This window comes from Antedon mediterranea, chromosome 1, assembly GCF_964355755.1.
Source record: "Antedon mediterranea chromosome 1, ecAntMedi1.1, whole genome shotgun sequence".
NCBI classification, from domain to species: Eukaryota; Metazoa; Echinodermata; class Crinoidea; order Comatulida; family Antedonidae; genus Antedon; species Antedon mediterranea.
This window is the reverse complement of record NC_092670.1, coordinates 31,346,852-31,366,802: the sequence shown is the minus strand read 5'-3', so window position 1 is coordinate 31,366,802 and position 19,951 is coordinate 31,346,852. Positions and strand designations below refer to the sequence as shown.

General features: G+C 33.8%; 1 protein-coding gene across 1 annotated transcript; it reads left to right on the top strand.

The window, feature by feature from the left end:
* The first annotated feature begins 722 nt into the window (after nucleotides 1-722).
* On the top strand, nucleotides 723-19,569 carry LOC140063660 (tetratricopeptide repeat protein 38-like). The gene is made up of 15 exons (XM_072110105.1): nucleotides 723-806; nucleotides 7,300-7,348; nucleotides 7,506-7,583; nucleotides 8,603-8,684; nucleotides 9,364-9,535; nucleotides 10,934-11,107; nucleotides 11,646-11,721; nucleotides 12,037-12,156; nucleotides 12,658-12,756; nucleotides 13,431-13,503; nucleotides 14,103-14,271; nucleotides 15,329-15,485; nucleotides 16,151-16,224; nucleotides 18,642-18,751; nucleotides 19,005-19,569. Exons 2-14 carry the CDS (start codon nucleotides 7,316-7,318, stop codon nucleotides 18,733-18,735), a joined length of 1,401 nt encoding a protein of 466 aa, XP_071966206.1. The 5' UTR covers nucleotides 723-806; nucleotides 7,300-7,315; the 3' UTR covers nucleotides 18,736-18,751; nucleotides 19,005-19,569.
* Nucleotides 19,570-19,951: the final 382 nt, after the last annotated feature.

The window sequence follows — 19,951 nt, the reverse complement described above, 5'->3', positions numbered from 1 at the left end:
AAAATGATGTTTTACCCCAAAAATAAGTTGAACAGTAGAAATTTAATTTTTTTTTTTACATTGATATACCGAGTGGGTCGTACACTACATGATTCAATCACTATGTTGGTTTGGTGGGGTTTGCTATGTTTTTTTGGAGGTTTGCGGGGTTTAGCAATTAATACCCATCATTTGGTCGAAAAGCTATTATATTATGGAATTCGTTATCGGAGGATGTAGTAGCTTCAAGATCAACCAATCAATTTAAGTCCGGTCTTGAACGGGCATGGTCCAACCACCCTCTTAAATTTGCGCCATATTCAAGAGTTGATGTAATTATCAAGAGGGGCTTATAGGCATAGCCTAGGCTAGCCTCGACTCCGGACCCAGCATTGCTGAGTGCCGGAAACAAGTAAACAAGTAAGTAATAATATTATATAGACTAAGGTAAAACAAACAACCAACGTAAAATAATTTAAAAATACACATCGGGATCGGTTAACCGTTGGTTATACAAATTAAGCCTGTTTTTTGTGACGACGTGAGTGAACGACAGTATTCATATTGGTGACACACCCATCATCACACGGTAGAGGGAGGACTCGACTCGAGTACTACTGAACAAAGATACTATAGCGCCACGAAGTGGCGCTATACGATCTTTGCTACTGAATACTCGACCCTGGATATTATGTAGGTCATGTTTTCTCACGTGTGTAGTGATACGCCCACTACCGAGTCGAGTGGTCACGTAGGCTAAAAAAAGATCATTGGTGGCGGACGGAGGAGGTGTGCGTTTGTTGTACACAGTTTCGTCGTCGTGCAAGGTTGTTCAAGTGTTTTCAGTGATAAATCACTCAGAAATTCAATTCAGTGAGAATTCCTTAGAAGTCCTTATTATTATTAAACAGTCTCCTACCTAGCCTAGGCCGGCGCTAGTTCCGTTTCGCACCTGTCATTTATTTCGACTCAAAATTTGTTAAGAAACTTTATCGTGAGTACCAAACCTTAGAATTAGGCCTCAAGAATACTTTTACGAAGGAGATCGCACAAAAAGTAACAAATAAATGTTTTAAATTGATGAATTTACAGAGGTATTTCTCGCACATCGGTTCCATACGCCATGTTCAATGTTGTTGTTTCTATGGAGCGCCAAAAGGGCAATCATAATAGAGGGCTAAAAACTCAATATAATGCGTATATTTAATGCATTTATTGGTGAAAATTACGTTCAATTTTAATATATTTTGTCAATGTCAATGCAACACATGTTACTGTTGATACTGTACATGGTTTTTGCAGTTTTCGTTAACTTTTAAGAATGAAAATCGACAAATTCATCGTCATATTATTACATGTACTGTAGTTTTTACATCTCAATGATCTAAATAATATTCCTCTTGGTCTTAGGCCTAGGCTAGGTAGTGATGCTGATTTAGGCCTAGGGTTTTGTTGCATTGACATTGACAAAATATATTAAAATTGAACATAATTTTCACCAATAAATGCATTAAATATATGCATTATATTAAGTTTTTAGCCCTCTATTATGATTGCTCTTTTGGCGCTCCATAGAAACAACAACATTGAACATGGCGTATGCGAAATTGACGAACTGATGTGCGAGAAACACGTCTGTAAATTCATCAATTTAAAGGATTTATTTGTCACTTTTTGTGTGATCTCCTTCGTAAAAGTATTTTTGAGGTCTAATTCTAAGGTCTGGTACTCACGATAAAGTTTCTTAACAAATGTTGAGTCGAAATAAATGACAGGTGCGAAACGGAACTAGCGCCGCCTAGGCCTATCTACTAGCTAGAGTAGTAGTAGTATGCATAGGCTAGTAGGGCCTGGTATGGTAGGCCCTTTTTGGCCTAGCTAGTTAGGGCGTTAGGGCTAGGCCCTAGGCCTACTAGTAGGAAAAGTAGGCCTAGCCTAGGCCTAGGCCTAGTAAGTAGTCTAGGCTATCTAGCCTAGCTAGGAGTAGGTAGATGTAGGCAAGGCGTAGGCCTAGTTAGTAGTAGTAATAAATAGGGTGTCAGATGAAATCGGTCGCGCTTGAAATCGGTCGCGTTTGAAATCGGTCGCGATAAAATCAACTTCCGGTATTTTGTATGGCGCGCCGCTAGAGCTATACTTTTGATTATATCGGTCGCGTTTGAAATCGGTCGCGCTATTTTGTATGGATCGAGCGGGATGCATGCTAGAGCGGGATATACATTTTTCGTTTATATAGATTTAATTGATATTTTTAAGGAACTAGATTATTTATGTGGATATTTGTTACTTGGTTAATAAATATTTATTATTAATCATTAATTAATTTTTTTTTTGTATTTCACAGGTCTCGGAGAAGGACGGTGTCTTTTCAAAATGGCCATTTCTAAACACGTTTAAATATTATATTAGGCATAATGTTATATTATGCATATAATAATTTACCTCTATTTATATGTACTGTAATTAATATATTATATAGAGAATATACGTTTGTCGTGTCTTTTATTATGCAAACAATTACGTATGGTTTTAGGATATTAATAAAATATATAGATAATATGCCGATGATAGATGTGAGAATAATAATGTATGGATAATAAAGGTGGACACAATTCTCAAAGAGGTAATCTGCACTGATATTTAAACGTTTAGATTTACGAACGGCGTATGAATGCGAGACACTGAGTTGCACTTACTTAATTATTTACATTAAATGATTATTATAAATGAAGAAAAAAATAAAAAATATTCAAATTAAAATCTATAGTATCGCCGACGTATATACGTATAAATCATACTGTCAAATTATAGAAAAAGTGCTTTATTCGGAATTATTATGGATAAGCAAGCCTGTGAGCTACAGCGATTTAATTGCTTTTGCTTATCCTTGCCTCCTTACATTTCCACGTGTCTTGATTTGGTTACCTATGTTTTAAATGTATTTCGATTTTAAAGGCTAAATAAACTTAATGAATGAACATGATCTCATAATCGCGTCGAGCATCTATAGCTTATTGGATCGTTTCACAAAAACACGTGCAGGAGGCCTATAGACCTTTCAAATGTATGGTTATTAGTAATAGACGTCATCTTTACCTCGCCATGGACAACGATCGTACGTGTTTTCTCCATGATTTGACACACTACTAGTGCGTGTTTTTTAAAAAGGGGAATCCCCGTCAGCAAAATAACGTATTGTTAGAGGAAACAGCTGCACGATCATAGAAGGCGCATCTCCAATATGGCTTATTCGGGGGTTTATTTCAGTAACTCGCCTGTTAACCATCCGCATATAATGATCATTTTACTAAAAACTATTTTAAACATTAGAAATAAAAACATACACGTGATTTGCCTCAACAATAATCATTATACACTTAGAAAATAGAAAATAAAATAAGGTGATCGAATAGTATGTTGTTAACGACATGATATAATCAGTCACAGTATGCATAAGTATAAAAATGGATACGCTGGCTTTACGGGCTATATTGTAAAAATTCTTGTTTTTAAATAAATTGTTCTCTTTTACGTAATTGTTTGCGTAATAAAAGACACGACAGACGTATATTCTCTATATAATATATTAATTACAGTACATATTAATAGAGGTAAATTATTATATGCCTAATAAATATAACATTATGCCTAATATAATATTTAAACGTGTTTAGAAATGGCCATTTTGAAAAGATACAGTCCTTCTCCGAGACCTGTGAAATACAAAAAAAAAATTAATTTAATGATTGATAATAAATATTTATTAACCAAGTAAAAAATATCCACATAAATAATCTAGTTCCTAAAAAATATCAATTAAATATATATAAACGAAAAATGTATATCCCGTTCTAGCATGCATCCCGCTCGATCCATACAAAATAGCGCGACCGATTTCAAACGCGACCGATTTCAAACGCGACCGATATCATCAAAAGGATTATAGCTCTAGCGGCGCGCCATACAAAATACCGGCAGTTGATTTTATCGCGACCGATTTCAAACGCGACCGATTTCAGACGCGACCGATTTCATCGTAAACCATAAATAGGCCTTATTTAGTTATTATAAAATATGTTTAGCTGCAAACTAGCTAATAAATAACTATTTCAATATATTTATTTCAATTTGACGCACACTGTACTACTTTATGTAGTATAAAGTATGATTTATGATGACGTTTGAAATTGATTGGTGATCATGGTTATGCACTTTTCAATTGTATTACCCACTAGCTAGGCTCACGACCCCTGGGAGAGGTGCGTCATGGGTGCGTCATTTACAAATAGTTATTGCGTTATTAATAATTAATATCATTGCGTCAAAAAACCTACAGTAGATGTTATGTCACATCAATAATTTTTCAAAATCAAAATTCAAAATTCAAAAAAACGTTTATTGTCCAATTACATACACAATACATACAATTGGAAATGTGTCGTTTAATACACTACATACATAACAAGTAAAACATTATATAGATTATACTGTACATCATTCACACCAAACTTGTTACAACAAAAAAATAAAAGAGAACACGTAACTTAAACTAAAACTTCGTGTATTGTGTTGAGGAAAGACTAGGCGTATTGCAGATTATTGAAAATTATTGAAGTAAATATATGTACCATATTAAAATACAGTATCATAAAAAAAATACTCTATTTAAAAAATGTAAAATATCGCAAAATCAGTCCATACATAACTGTATATTGCACTGCTTATTAAAAGTTTTAATTGAACTTTGTACAAACAATTTACTATATCTTGTAGTTCGTTAGAGAATACTCCGTAAACGGCACCCTGACCATAAAAAGTTATACTCGACATATAATGGATGGTTTGTATTTGCCATTATTCGTTTTACAAGTGCATAATACTGACTCATCAAATCTTATATTGAGATCGATTTCAGGGATATTGAGCCTTTTACTAGATCTTCGTACGATTCTATGTAGTTTTCCCTTATCTTTTACATTGAGACTATTTCCCAACACAGCATATTACAGAAAGATATCACGCTAAGTACCATCGATTTGTAAAACATAGTTAGAATTTGGTTATCTACTTTAAATTTCTTAAGTGCACTAGGTGCAGTCGTTGCTGAACCCTTTTTATAAAATGTTTGTATTTTGCTCCATTTTAATTTATCATCTATGATTGTTCCTAAGTACTTGTATTCTTTGACATCACGCGGCCTAGAAAGATTTTATACATATTGCTTCCGGGACTGCGCGATGTACATGTATTTACATACAGGATTATAACTTTTTTTTAGCATAAAACGATGTTTTTTTACTTTAAAACCAAAAAGGTGGCAGCTTCCAAAAAGCGGGCGCTAACATTTTTATTTTGCCCAAAATGTTGTATAGTAGGCCTATGTGTGAGGGCGTGATCTAGTACATTTTGTCGTATGAATGAAAAAACAAATTATTTGGGTAAACCAATACAATATTGTTAGATTGCCTTCAATAAACATTCTTATTTTACTTCTTGAGGTTTAAAAATTCTCAAACGTATGATTTGAAGTTCTATATTCAAATAAATGATCATTTGCATAATTGACTTAAGTAAAAATATAGAAACAACAAAAATATAACTACAGCGCACCATATAAATTAGCAACCGATATGATAACCGATAATTTTTATCTAATTTTAACAATTTTTAGCCTCTTAACTTTTTGTGTGTGTTATTGTAAATTGTATTTTATATTTTTGTATTTTGCCAGTTTTCAAATCACATTTCTGTTTTTTAAATGGACAATAAAGTATATATGACTATGACTATGACTATGACTATGATAAAAAATCATCTACAATAATGTCACATTATACAAAATACCAGATGTTGATTTTATCGTGACCAAAATAAAACGTAACCGATTTCAAACGCGACTCATTTCATCTGTCACCAGCTAGTTCGGCCTTTTTGTACTTCTATGGTTCCACATGTTTTTAAAGGATTTTATTTTTTCCATAAAAGAAGGGGTGCATTGTAGATGCATATTATATTCATGCTGGTATTGGTGATACTAAATATATTGTGATTCGTTTCCGTCCGATATTTATATTTAATTTACCGCGTTTTTTTAATATCCATATGTGTTAAGCCTTTTACATTTTTATTCTGCATTTTTATTCAATTAAATATAATTCTATGCTTTTTTTAAATGGTTTTATTATTTTGATGTTATCATTTTTTATGCCTTTGAAATATAAATTTATAAATTGATCTTTTTTTTATCTTCAAAATAAAGTATATATCCATTGTTAATTGAGCCTGTTGTTTTTATTCTACTTTTTTAGTCTATTATATGTTATGTTTTAATGGTATCCATTTTTATCATTATCATTTGATTGTTTTTATGTTTTTGAAATATAAATTCATTCATTAATTTGTTAATAATAATATCCCATTACTTTTATTCAATATTCTATGTTTAAATTATATTTTGTTATCTGTCCTAATATTTTATATTACTTTTTATGTTTGTGAAATATAAATCCTGTTTATCTTAAAGACCCCTTCCCTACAATTTGTGACGTTTTGTAAAAATAATACATATATATATTACTTTAAAAACATTTAACCAGGTCATTTCTTGTCTAAAATGTATGTTTTATGGTAAATTATGATAATATTGAGAAACAATGCACTACCTAAATAGCTTGCGGCGAATGACCTCTCGTGGACAGTCTTTAGGCCTAGGCTTAGTTTTGTAGGGTAGGTAAATATCGGTAACGTACGAACATCGTACACTAGCTATATACCTAGTCTGACGTTGTATAGTTGCTGCATTAATTGTCTTTCTATTTTTGCCAGACTCCGTTGATACAAATTAGGGAAAACCCGGTATTTTTTAGGATAGGAGTCTTCCATTTGTTTTGGCCTCACGATCGATCAAAAAGTGGGTCAAGAAAAACAAAAATATCAATCCGCGCGCAATGCATTTTGGGATTGGGCCGCTATAATTATTAGAATCAACTTATTTTTCACATTTTTAACCGTTTAAAAACGGAAAAAATTATCGCAATAGGACCATGTAGTATTATTTTTATATCATATAGTTTGTGATCTTAAATTAGATATAAAAAACGTAGGGAAGGGGTCTTTAAACATATAGGATAGCTCTACTTCATGTATGACTGGTAGCATGTGGATGATACAAAACAGTTCTAAAGACTATTATTGGCCTAAGTCTAGGTACCCTTACCATACAGTTTTTAGCTTGAATTACCTGGTAGGGCTTCACCTTATTTCTTGCTTTTTTGGTGACCTAATAGGCTTTACTATTTTCTATTTTTCCTCTTTATTTAGGTTTCATTCTCAAGTAATGACAAGACGGTGTAACTGGAGAGATTGCCAGGTATACTGTAAATAAAATAATGGCTGCTGTAGTGTGTTTTAATAGTAAATTTATAACACTATGTCTAGATATACCATACCGCATCTTTGTTTCTGACTGCTGGTATTATGCTGTATTGTGCTGATTAAATATTTTTATATTTTTTATGCTCTGTTAGGCATGGAAAGATGAAGGACTTGCATTCTCTACAACCAGCAATGAGGCCTGTAAGCTCTATGATGCTGCCCTCACGCAGGTATTGTGTATTTACGTTATTATTTGTATAGCAATGGTAGATTAATGAATTATTTCGCCTGTTATCAATTATGTTAACTCTAGAAGACATTGTTTTTGAAAGTTCTGATGTTGTTTATTTGTTTTGTTGCTTTCCTTCTTGATGTTAATAATTTTATCAAATTTGTTTTGATGTATTAATAAAGAATTGAATTGAATTATTTTTATTTTTGAAAACCTGTATTCAATCTGTGCTCATATGTTTGTGCTACTCATTATTGTAATTATATATTAGGGAAAAAAAATTGGAATTTATCAGGTGGGTATTGCATTCATACCTCAAGACCATCTTAGCCTAAGCAGCATGTACTTGACATACAGGATAATATTAAGAATTGTTTTAACTATTGCAAAGTAACTAATTTTAACTTAAATAGGGAAAATTTCTCTAATTTCTGAAATCACCTGAGCAATTACTTTGCTCTCTGAGGCAAAACATTTTAAATTTTCACAATCATCATTAATTCTTTGCTGCTGAGATATAACAATTCATCGCTTAGAGGCGACCTGCATTTTGTGCAATATTAAATTTAACTTTATTATGCATCATGAATTAAATGGTCTTTTAATGAATAATTTTGAGAGGTGCATACTTGGATTGATGCCAGCCAGTCGTACTAATCTACACCCAGTATTGCCTGGTAAGGTTTTATGATAAAAATGATATCAACAAGTACATGTTATTAACATACTCTAGTGGTAAATTTAACATATGTATTGACTTCTAATTCTAAAATGCTTCAAAAAATGTCACTTAACAGAGGGTGTTCATTCTCAGGAGTATATCTGACCTAATCAGTATTTTAAAAAAGTTTGAAAACATACAATTAAATATCACAATAACATTAAATGTTAGCATGTACTTTTTTTTCATGAAACCCTACCTGGCAATACCATGTATAGATTAGTATGACCCATGCCAGCCCATGTTATTCATGTCATTGTTCAAAAGTATTTATATAACAACTCTATCTACTACAGATTGTTGGATTTTATCAGGACAAGAGTATGGGTGGCATGGATCAAACATTTAAAGGTTTAAAGGAAGCAGATCCAGAATTTGGTAAATTAAGTCAATTTTATTGGACGCTCTTAACTTAGAATTTGTTACCATTTTGTACACTTGGGAAGAGGTATTTAAATATTTTTTTTAAACAATTTATTTTGTTTTATTTCATACTCATCCCATAGCAATTACAGGATGGATAAACTATTTTATGATTTATCCTTCTTATTTATTAATAATTAAGTCTCACTTGATGAGGCTAAAGACCACTTTACACAAGCAGTAAATGGAAAACAAGAATGTAGAATATATGTTATTTCTTATGACAATTTACGGACGGGTGGTTGAGCGGAATAGATAGATACAGATTCTATGTGCTACACAACCTACGTGGTTTTCTGCTTACTGCTACAGCTCCACTACAGGACAGTTTAGATAAACAAGATGTGATAATAAATGGTGTGATATTTGTTTACTTCTAATGAACTTTATATCACAAAGCCCTGGTATACAACATGAATACTGTATATATAATATCCAATATAATATGTGTAAACTGGAATAGGCTTTTTGAAGGCCATAAAATGACTTTAGTAAAATTGCAAGGATTCAGATGTGTTTAAATGCTGAACTATTACTTATTTGTTTGGTACAATTTCTATTATTTAGCTATAAAATAGATAACATGTATGCAATGAATATTTTATATGATTTGTACAATTTTGATATTTTATAGTAATGGGTCATGTCCTTACAACTGGTTTGACCCTGTGTTCAATGTCAATTGATATTAAAAAGGATGAACAACTGCAGAAAAGCCTTGATTACTTGGTTACTTTAAAAGAGAAACCAACAACAACACATAGAGAGACAAAGCATATAGAAGCTGTACAAGTTTTAGCAGATGGGTTGGTATAATAGAGAGGTTTCGCAATCTTACGAATACGAAAACGGATACGTCACGCACACGTATTCGTTTTCGTAAGCCATAAAAAAATCTGTTTCGCATGGCAACGAAATATTGAGGCGCGTCCAAAATATGACTGCGGTAAATTTGAGCGAAGCGCAGGTACGTGTTGCTTGGTGCTTGGCTGCCTAGGCCTAGCGTAACATCAAAGCGAGTGAGGACTTTAAAAACTGCTATTTATCTAAATTGACCTGGCATTTTAGTAAATTACTTTAGTAAATTACTTTCAATAAATCTATAATTATATTATAATCATGAATCATTCCTAATTCAAATGCAAAATGTACAAAATAGATCAAAAACTATACTCGTTTTGTAGTCAACACGAATACGCTTTACGAATATGAAATGGGGATCAGCTCAAAAGTTTCACAAATGTATGACGTATCCGTTTTCGTTATCGTATTCGTAAGGTTGTGAAACCTCCCTATTGTAAAGAACTCACAAACTTTATGTGACAAAAAAAATGTGATGTGCCCACATATGGACATGATGATGTCATATCACTACCATATTTGGGCACATCACACTTTTGTTTTCAAACTAGACAGAGCTTAAGAGAGAAAAAAGAATTTCAAATAGTGATAGTACTCAACAATTTAAAATTTATAATTATAGTCCTTATGTGTTTGTAAATAGTCATACTAATACTATAGTGTTTTAAGGCCAGTCTCCTTTTATTTCAAACTACAATGTACCAAACAGACTTTGACAGATTCACTATCTGCATCACTGATTTTCAAAGTGTTCAGTTCAAAATATAACCCTTGAAAAGACAGCAAAAGAAATTTAAAGCACTGTCCACACTATCAAACTGGTTTGACAAAAAAGTGTAATGTGCCCAAATATGGTAGTGATATGACATACTCATGTCCATATATGGGCACGTCATCACAGTTTGATAGTGTAGACAGAGCTTTAGGAAAGTAAAAAATAATTTTCTTTCTTCATTGATATATACAATTTTTTGCCATAGACAATAACATAATAGGCTCATAATTCTTTACCAACTTTAACACTTATTCATCAAGTTCAGAGTCTCTATTTGCTTGTTCACCCAATTTTTTCTGGGCAATCTGTCTTCCTCTGGAGCAGGGATGAGTAATTTTACTCTTTCCTGCTTTGGAATGGTTTACCCATCCCTCTGTCAGCCAGCACTTTAGTTTTCTGGCATTTAATTTTTTGGTAAAGACTATTGAAGATTTTGTATATGCACTAATTATAAATGAATTATTATTAATTAGGGCCTTTAGTTTCTGACTAACCTGGTATATTGCTTAGCACGCACTAATATTAACTAAACTACAGTAAATGTGTAAATATATTAATTTTCTTACAGTTATATGTCCAAGGCTGCTAATATATGGGAAGATCTTCTTGTGGACTATCCAACGGACCTCCTAGCCCTCAAATTAGCCCAGGTAAACTATTATTACCTGGGCAAAAGTATTCCTATGAGAGATTCAATAGCAAGAGTATTTCCACATTGGAAACCATCTACACCTTTATACGGGTAAATATCAATATTTAATAAATCCATGTCTCAAAAAGAAATGATAATGGTTGTGTGTTGGGATGCTTGAGGGCAGGCTTCAGGGAATGTACCATTATCTGATAGGGATGTATATCAAATTGTATATATTCGAGGTGTAGCTTTCTTCTCTGAAAGAATAGGCCAATGTCGGTTTATCCAGGTAAGCCAGAACTTATAGTATAGACTACCAACACCACTTTTGGTTTGTGTAATTTAAAAAAATACCTATTAGGCCTAATGTTTAAAAGCAAACCTAGAAACGACCCAAAAAGAATAAGGCTAAAAGTATTAGATATGAAATGCTAAAGATGACAAAAATAAGTGGAGAAAGTTTTTCTGCTTAGTATGACTAAAGCTACATATGTAAATTAAAGTATTTTAGGTTGACTCTTAATTATAATTTAGTCATTGCAGTGGTGTGTAGTGAAAGACATACATTGTATTAATGTACTAACTATTTAATTTGCAGTAGTTCGTAGTGAAAATTGCCTAACTATTAAAATTATGCTTAATTCAGCTACCTTTATGGAATGTATGCATTTGGTCTAGAAGAGAGTGGGATGTACGCAAAAGCAGAGATAGCAGCAAATAAGGTTAATAACTCACAACACAATCAATTGAATGCTTGCACATAGAAACCTAGGCTCATCACTGCCATTACACAAGCAAAATGTGCGTTTCCACTGTGTGAATTTTAATGCACTTTAACAAACAATGTTTATCAAAGTAGCGTATGACAATTTTGTTAATTCCCTTCCTATTGTAACATATAGGCTACTCTTGTGGTTTCTGTAACATAGTGATTAAAGTTGTAGAGAGTGGTTTAAAGCTGCTTTCACATCGCACCCAGATTCGGTCCTGAAACATGATGTCACTTTAATTGCAGTATCTTATTTTTATTTGTACAGGGACTGGCCATTAACCCAAATGATTGCTGGTCAAGTCATGCTCATGCCCATTGTTTTGAGATGACCGGTAGACATGATAATGGTATTCAGTTTATGACAGAAACTGAGAATGACTGGAAGGTCTGTTGCAAGCTTTTCTATGGATTTAGTGGTTTACAAACAAAAATGGGGGTTGGGTTACAAAGTGCTATGCATATCTATTTCTGTAAATACAATATTGTTATTGTTGAACTACTGATAATAATAGTGTTAAAGTACTTTGTGAAGTAGTTTTGCATTAGAGAGCTAATTGATTGTTTGCCCTACTCTACACTTTGGCTGAAGGTCGAGTTCCACCTTAGACATTTTTCCGAAAGTGTACTTGGCATAAAGTACAGTTACATCAGGGTAGGGCAAACATCTGACCATTTACATTTAATTTTGTGATGAAATATTTGTCAAAATCCTGTTGGATCATATTATGCTAATTATAGGTAAATATCTATTAAAAAAATTTACAGGCATTAGAAGAAATGGTCAAACGCTCGGTGGTATGCCGAATATTAATTAATTTGAAACAATAAAGAGGAAACAAATATTGTCTATGTTTTTTATCAATGAAGTTTATCATTTGGTTTGTAGATTTGTGATGGTTTAGCTGATCATATTTACTGGCATCTTGCTCTCTATTATGTAGAGATAGGTAATTACAACAAAGCACTGGATATATACGATTCAGAGGTAAAATGTTTCAATATTCTTACTGGTTACTGCCTAAAGGGTCTTTCACACCTGTTCCGACACGTTTCAGGTCCGGCGCCTGCCAATAAAATCGAACTTCATTATTTCGTTTTCATTTGGCTACACGCATATCGATTGCGCGTAGCCGCATGGAACGTCTTGTAATAGAAACATTGGTGTTCAATTTTATTTCTTGCCAGACCGGAACCGTGCTAGAACAGATGTGCAAGACCATTTAAGCCACTAGGTGAATTTGTTCAATAATCAAAAGCATTGGCTTATACGCATTCATATTTTCATTTTCAAAATCCCCTAATGCGACGTATTTTAGCTCCTTGAGTTGTTTTGTTTCAGCAAAATTAGTTGTTCAAATAGTTTCTACTTTTTGCGAAAAGAAATTGCTCAAAATCAGAGCTCAGGAAATGATTAATGAGCACTTGTGCGAATCAAAAAGCTCAGTAGACAAACATACGATGGAAATGAAAATCTTAGTGGAAAGGGTAGCACAATTATTTGAGAGCAAACAACTTTGACTAGTGGAAAACAGGCTTAAGTATTAAACATATTTTCATTAAATGGTAGCTTTTATATGGTTATACAATTATTACTATGTCCAGCATAAGTTTTACTGTTGAACTTATATTACGATTTTTAAACATATTTGTTTTTATAAGATATTACCAAGATGTCTTAATTCCACCTATACAGTACATGCTGCATCACTCCTGTATAGACTTGAATTTGAAGGTAAGTCGGGGAGATTTAACAAATTTTATTGATCTCTTACCACTTTCTATACACGATGAAGGTGACATAACTATCATACAGAAAGACCCGAGTTCAACTCCCGACAGGATTGAACCCATAATCTCGACAAGATTGACCCCATACTCTCGACAGGATTAACCCCATACTCTCGACAGGATCGACCCCAAACTCTCGACAGGATTGACCCCATACTCTCAACAGGATTGACCCCATACTCTCGACAGGATTGACCCCATACTCTCGACAGGATTGACCCCATACTCTTGACAGGATTGACCCCATACTCGGTTGTAAATTAGTACCTGGTGAAAACTACTACTACTAGGGAGAACAACTTTGTAAGTTTCTATCCTATAAAAAAACTCCTACTAGCTACTTTCCCATGTTTCATCTTTTTTGAGCCACCTTTTCCATTTCCATGATTCTGCATTGATAAGTTTGTTAAGTTGTGTACAAAAAACAAATAGCTATAGGTATATTTTTTTTATTGGACAATACATTGTGAGGTAACAGTGCATTCTTGTATTCATTTGTTTGTTCATTCATTCATTGCAGTTTATCAACTTATATTGTTACAGGTTTAAAGGTAGGAAAAGAACGTTGGCAACAACTGTATGAAACAGGAGAACCTTCACATTTCAAACATCTGCTTGTCTACAATGACTTGCACTATGTGATGGCAGCGTTACGATCCGAACATCAAGATGTTGCAAAAGCGCAGATAAACTCTATACGAGAATTCATTAGGTAACGTAAAAAAAACAATATTAGCGCCGTGTCACAACACGTATATGATTAAATTTATAGCTTTTTTAATTTTGGAAAAAGTGACCACATTTGTTACTCTTCTGTCGTTTCTTGAAACATTTTTATGCAAAAACTCTGTCTGAATAAACAACTTAATTTTTGACGAATAAATCTTAAACTTGTGAAATGCATTCCGCGTGTCAAAACGCATAAAAAATCATTATCACATACGGTATTTCTGTCACGCTACATAGTATGCAAGTTTTACCCATACCCTTATGGAGGTTGCACAAACTGCCTATTAATTTTATAATATAAAAATAAATCGGAGGAAAAGGTATATTTAGTTGGTTTGAGATAAGGTTGAAAAATGGGCTTGTGAAAGAATTTTCCCAAGATACAGTTGGCAGCTTTAGCCAGAGAAGTTATCTGCAACTAAGCCTCTCTCCCTACAAGCGTAGACTCCTAGAGAAGTTATCTGCAACTAAGCCTCTCTCCCTACAAGCGTAGATTCCCAGAGAAGTTATCTGCAACTAAGCCTCTCTCCCTACAAGCGTAGACTCCCAGAGAAGTTATCTGCAACTAAGCCTCTCTCCCTACAAGCGTATACTCCCAGAGAAGTTATCTGCAACTAAGCCTCTCTCCCTACAAGCGTATACTCCCAGAGAAGTTATCTGCAACTAAGCCTCTCTCCCTACAAGCGTAGACTCCCAGAGAAGTTATCTGCAACTAAGCCTCTCTCCCTACAAGCGTATACGCCCAGATGGCTGAAGTACATACATAATGCAACGTAAATTGTGTTATATGTTCATAACTTAATACTAGAAACAAACGTGTAATTTGTTTGTACTATGTGATCTAAAGCTTTGTCTAGTTTGACAAAAAAATGTGCCCAAATATGGTAGTGATATGCCCAAATATGGTTGTGATGTGACACCATCATATATTCATTTATAGGCACATCACATTTTTTTGTCACATTAAATTTGATAGTGTAGACTATCTTTTTCATGGACCTATAATCTAACCAAAGTGCTTTGTGTTTCACTGCATTTAGGGATCGCTGTGGAGATCAATGTGACGTGATGAAGAAAGTTGGCTTACCAGTGTGTGAAGCACTCGTAGCATACGAGAATGGGGAATATGCACAAGCTGTTGATTTACTGAATCCAGTGCGATACAAGTTTGTGAATATGGGAGCAAGCAATGCACAGGTACAAAGAACTGTTTTCCTTTTAAAAAACAATTGGAAAGTCTGTCGTATCACTACCATATGGGAACATCACACTTTTTTTGTCCAACTTTGATAGTGCAGACAGCTTTAGAAGTGTTAAAAACAAGGATGACTTAAAGGTTTTTTAGACATTCACCCAGGCTTGCACAAGTGGCTTAATCCGAACTTCCTCAGTTTCCAGTTAATATTGAGGACCAGAGTAAATAGTACATTTACATTTTAAAGCACACTCTAATAGTATTTAAAATATATCAATGTATGGATTATGATGGCTACCTTCTAATTCCAGAGTGATTGGTTAAAATCTTGTCCAATTTTAGTTGTTTGCACTGTTATAGTTCCATTTCCAATTTAGTACAGGCCATGAAAATAGGCCTATTTTAAAGAGCATTTGATTTTATGGTGACTAGAACATTATGCAAATGAAGCCAGGTCAAATTAGATAAATTTACTGATTTACTGACTGATAGGAAATCCACATAATGTTATTGCCAAGATATGGCATACAAATGGTAACTCGTACAATTATTGATCAGGATTGTTTACTCCACCGAATCCAAGTTCCACTTGTCAAGCTTTCTATTGCAGATACAAAAAAAATACCTATACCATATTAGTTATTGTGACAATATTTGTATTTCTCAGAGAGATGAGTTTCAGCAACTTTTTATTCATGCTGCCATCAATTCTCCTGAGAAGCACCATAAAAGACTTGCCAGGTAAAATATACAAAATATTACCAAAAAACAATTACAGAACCCCTATTTTTAAATTTCATATGCATCCAACAGTGAGTAACTCACCAATTATAGGATGGATAATAAACTATTTTATAATTTATTGTGCTTACAAACTGAGGCTTAAAAAGTGGAGTTGAAAGAGTTGTGAGTTGCAGGCCTGGCACTAGGTCAGGATTGAACCCTGGACCTGGAAATAGGAAAGCAAGCTACGGCTGTACTAATATGGTAGGTATGTTGTATGGTCCAGTATTGTACATACAGTAAAATCTGAAATATAAACTATATTTTCTATCTTATGTTTTATTATTTATTATAAAATTATGTATATAAACAAATGTTATATAAAGACTGTTGTTACACAAGGTGTATTTCATGTTTGTGGCCATTGTTCGGTGTTACTTGAAGTCTTTCTGATCCTTTCACCAGTGGTGGCACTAGTGGGGGGCTACGGGGTCTCTAGCCCCCTCGTCGGAGAGCCTAGCGCCCCCCCCCCCATTGGGGAACACGGGTACTTTTTGTCGGGGAATATAATATACAGTAAAAATCGTTCGCGTTCACTTCGTAGCTTCAGCGCCTAGAAAACCGCGACGTTCCATTGACCGTGAGTACATCAGATGGCTGTTACGCACTATGCATTCATTATTGCCAGTGATCTTTGCTATTAAACAGTAGCTAGGTACGCACTTGTCTGGCGGTATCCCTTTGTACGAATCGTTATGTTCCATCCAGGGACCAAAATATGTATTGTAGTTACTTTCCAGGCGAAGTTTACCGACGGTTACGTCGTGTACTGTGTGTCGACGTACGCTACACCAAAAATGAATTATGTTAATTGTTCGTATGTTCACAAATTTTTTGATTTACAAGTAACCCTGTACCATGGGGCACTTAAAATATATATTTCATACATTACTAAACAAAAAAAACATGCTATTTTCACTTAGCCAACATCTTATTATAGCTAAGTTATTAAATGTTCAATGTCCTGTATGAACTTCTCATCACTCGGAAGTTCAGATGGACGTACGCACGCATACACTTGGGAAGTAGGCTATAAACTGATTTCCCCGACTAAAAGGTTTTACGCTTGCGGACGCACCCCACATTCCCCTCTAAAATAAAGGCAAAAGGGACCACTTATTTTAAGCCTCTAGGCCCGATGTTTCCATAGTATAAGATGCAATTTTTGAAGACCTGTTGCTCTAGTTTTAAACAATTTCTTAGCTCAGCCCCAACTATAAAGCTGGTCATATTTCGAAGAACAATAAGTGCATTTTCCGGGACCTAACAGCTCTATTTTTCAAAAATGTCTTAGCTCAGTCACAACCATGATAGGGACTATATTTATATTTTGTGTTGAAGTATAATAAGTCTATTTTTCTAAATTTTCTTAGCTCCATCCCAACCACGGTTGTCTGTTTCTGTAGACTTGTAATTTCATTTCAAAGTATCATTAATATGTATATAAATTAATTGCAACTTCCGGGGACCTAGCAGCTCTATTTTTCAGATCAGCCCAAGGCATGCATTTACCAGTTTTGCACCCCCAGACAGCAACCAGCATACGCCTCTGCGATAAACAATATAGGCACACCTCTTCGCCTGTGGGTAGCCTACGTTTTACGTTCGCGTATATTAATTGTTCTAAGCTACAATTTACCCGATAAATATAGGCATATTTTGAACTTTTTTTTTTTAAATTGAAAAATATGGATTGAAACAGTCATCATCGCCCATCGTGTTTTTGCATGCAGTATTTTATTTATGCATTATAAAAAATGGAAAAGTGGCTACCCTAAATCTTATTAAAATGGCCTCAAATGACGCTAGAACGCGTTGCTTCCGGGGGCATCGCCCCCTGGACCCCCACCGGGAGCCCTTGCCGGCCCCCTGGCCCCCAGCCTAGTGATGCTCGCTTCGCTCACATAGCCCCCTCGTTGGGGAATGTAGCCCCTGCGTCTGGAAAATCCTGGTGCCACCGCTGCCTTTCACATTTTTTTACACTACAGTGATAATATTTGTATTTCTAAATTCTAAAGCCTTGTCTACAATCAAACTTTATGTGATAACAAAAATGTGATGTGACCATATATGGACATGATGATGTAATATCACTACCATATTTGGGCACATCACACTTTTTTTGTCAAACTAGTTTGATAGTCCAGTGCTCAGGCTTGTGTAGGATGGTTTTAGGCCTATTTACAAGCCAGTGCTCAGGCTTGTGTAGGATGGTTTTAGGCCTATTTACCATCACTTCTGCAGCACTTCAGCAAAAAGTAGGGTTCGTAACAACCCTCAAACCCCCTTGAATTAAGAACGTTTTGTTATCTCCGCTTCATTATGTATCTACCAGTCATTCTACAATAATCAAAATATATTTTAAAATCCAATAGAAGTCTGCTGTTGGAAAGAAAAGCATTGCGAGAAAACACTCCCCTCACAGATCGTTTGACAGATAGACTTCTTGCTATGAATATAGATGATTAAAAGTATGTATTTCAAGGTATATACATATCAGTTAATTTCAAGTAACATGTTCAGGGGCGGATCCAGGATTTTTTTTAATGGTGCCAACATAGTACATTGATACCGATAGTACTTTTCCCTACTTTTATAAAGCTGTTACAACTAAGAATACATTTGATTTTTTATATAATAGTCTTCATCCATTGGCTAATAATTGACTATACATAAATACTGTGCATGTTTCAGTTTGTTTACAAAATATTTATACAAGTTTTGTTTTTATATTTCAGATGAAACAAATGAATAAATATAACAGATTATTATTTAGATTTTGTTTATTACCAATATATAGTCTTTCTACAATAATTCCATGTATAGCAGTGTGATCAAGATTACAGTATGTTGGAAGAAATAGAAAAATATGGTTTTAATTCATATAAATAGGTATATTAAAAGATGATATAATATGAAGATTGGTATAGAAAGTGATAAATAACAATAATGTGTGCCTTTATATTGGTCAGTATACAAAAAATGAATTTTTATGAGTTGCATTGTGTTTTTTAAAACAATTTCACTTCTTGTATCGTCGTTAATTAGTACCATATCGGTCTGTAAAAATGTTCCGATATCGAGTGACATTTTTAAAAATTCCGAAAAATAGCTGCAATAATAGAGAGAGTGGATTTTTATTCCGTACGCAAGAACATTTTTTTCTTACAAAAAATGCTGAATTCATTAGATATCACTTTTCGATTAGAATAACACAGCATGATGAATAATTGACTATCCAAATGGTATGGATACACTCACGAAATATACTCTACATATTATAAATTAGTGATTATTATAAATTAGTGATTATTAAATATAGAAAAGCCAAATAAATGTATTTTTTTACATTAAAGTAATTTTGCTACATCACATTTGTGTATATTGCATTGATTTATATCATATATAGTACTGTTGTTATGAACGATTACCTGTCACTGATATCCCAATATTAATTTAAAGCTGCACCATTGCCATTCAAGGATTGTTTTTTTGTTGTTGACAGACACAAAGTATTACTGGACATTTCTGCTTAACAGTTTCTAGATGAATACAATAGTTTTACTTAATAGTTTTTCTGGAACTCTATCCTTTTTTCAATGTCAAGAATGATAGACTGTTCCTACCATCCATTACATTTTAAATCTTAAACTACTAATTTCACCCTGTCATTTCCCACACTTGT

Coding starts and splice junctions, on each gene's coding strand:
- LOC140063660 (XM_072110105.1), top strand. CDS start 7,316: ATGACAAGACGGTGTAACTGGAGAGATTGCCAG. Junction 11,722..12,036: donor CAGAGATAGCAGCAAATAAG/GTTAATAACTCA, acceptor TTATTTGTACAG/GGACTGGCCATTAACCCAAA. Junction 15,486..16,150: donor TGGGAGCAAGCAATGCACAG/GTACAAAGAACT, acceptor TGTATTTCTCAG/AGAGATGAGTTTCAGCAACT.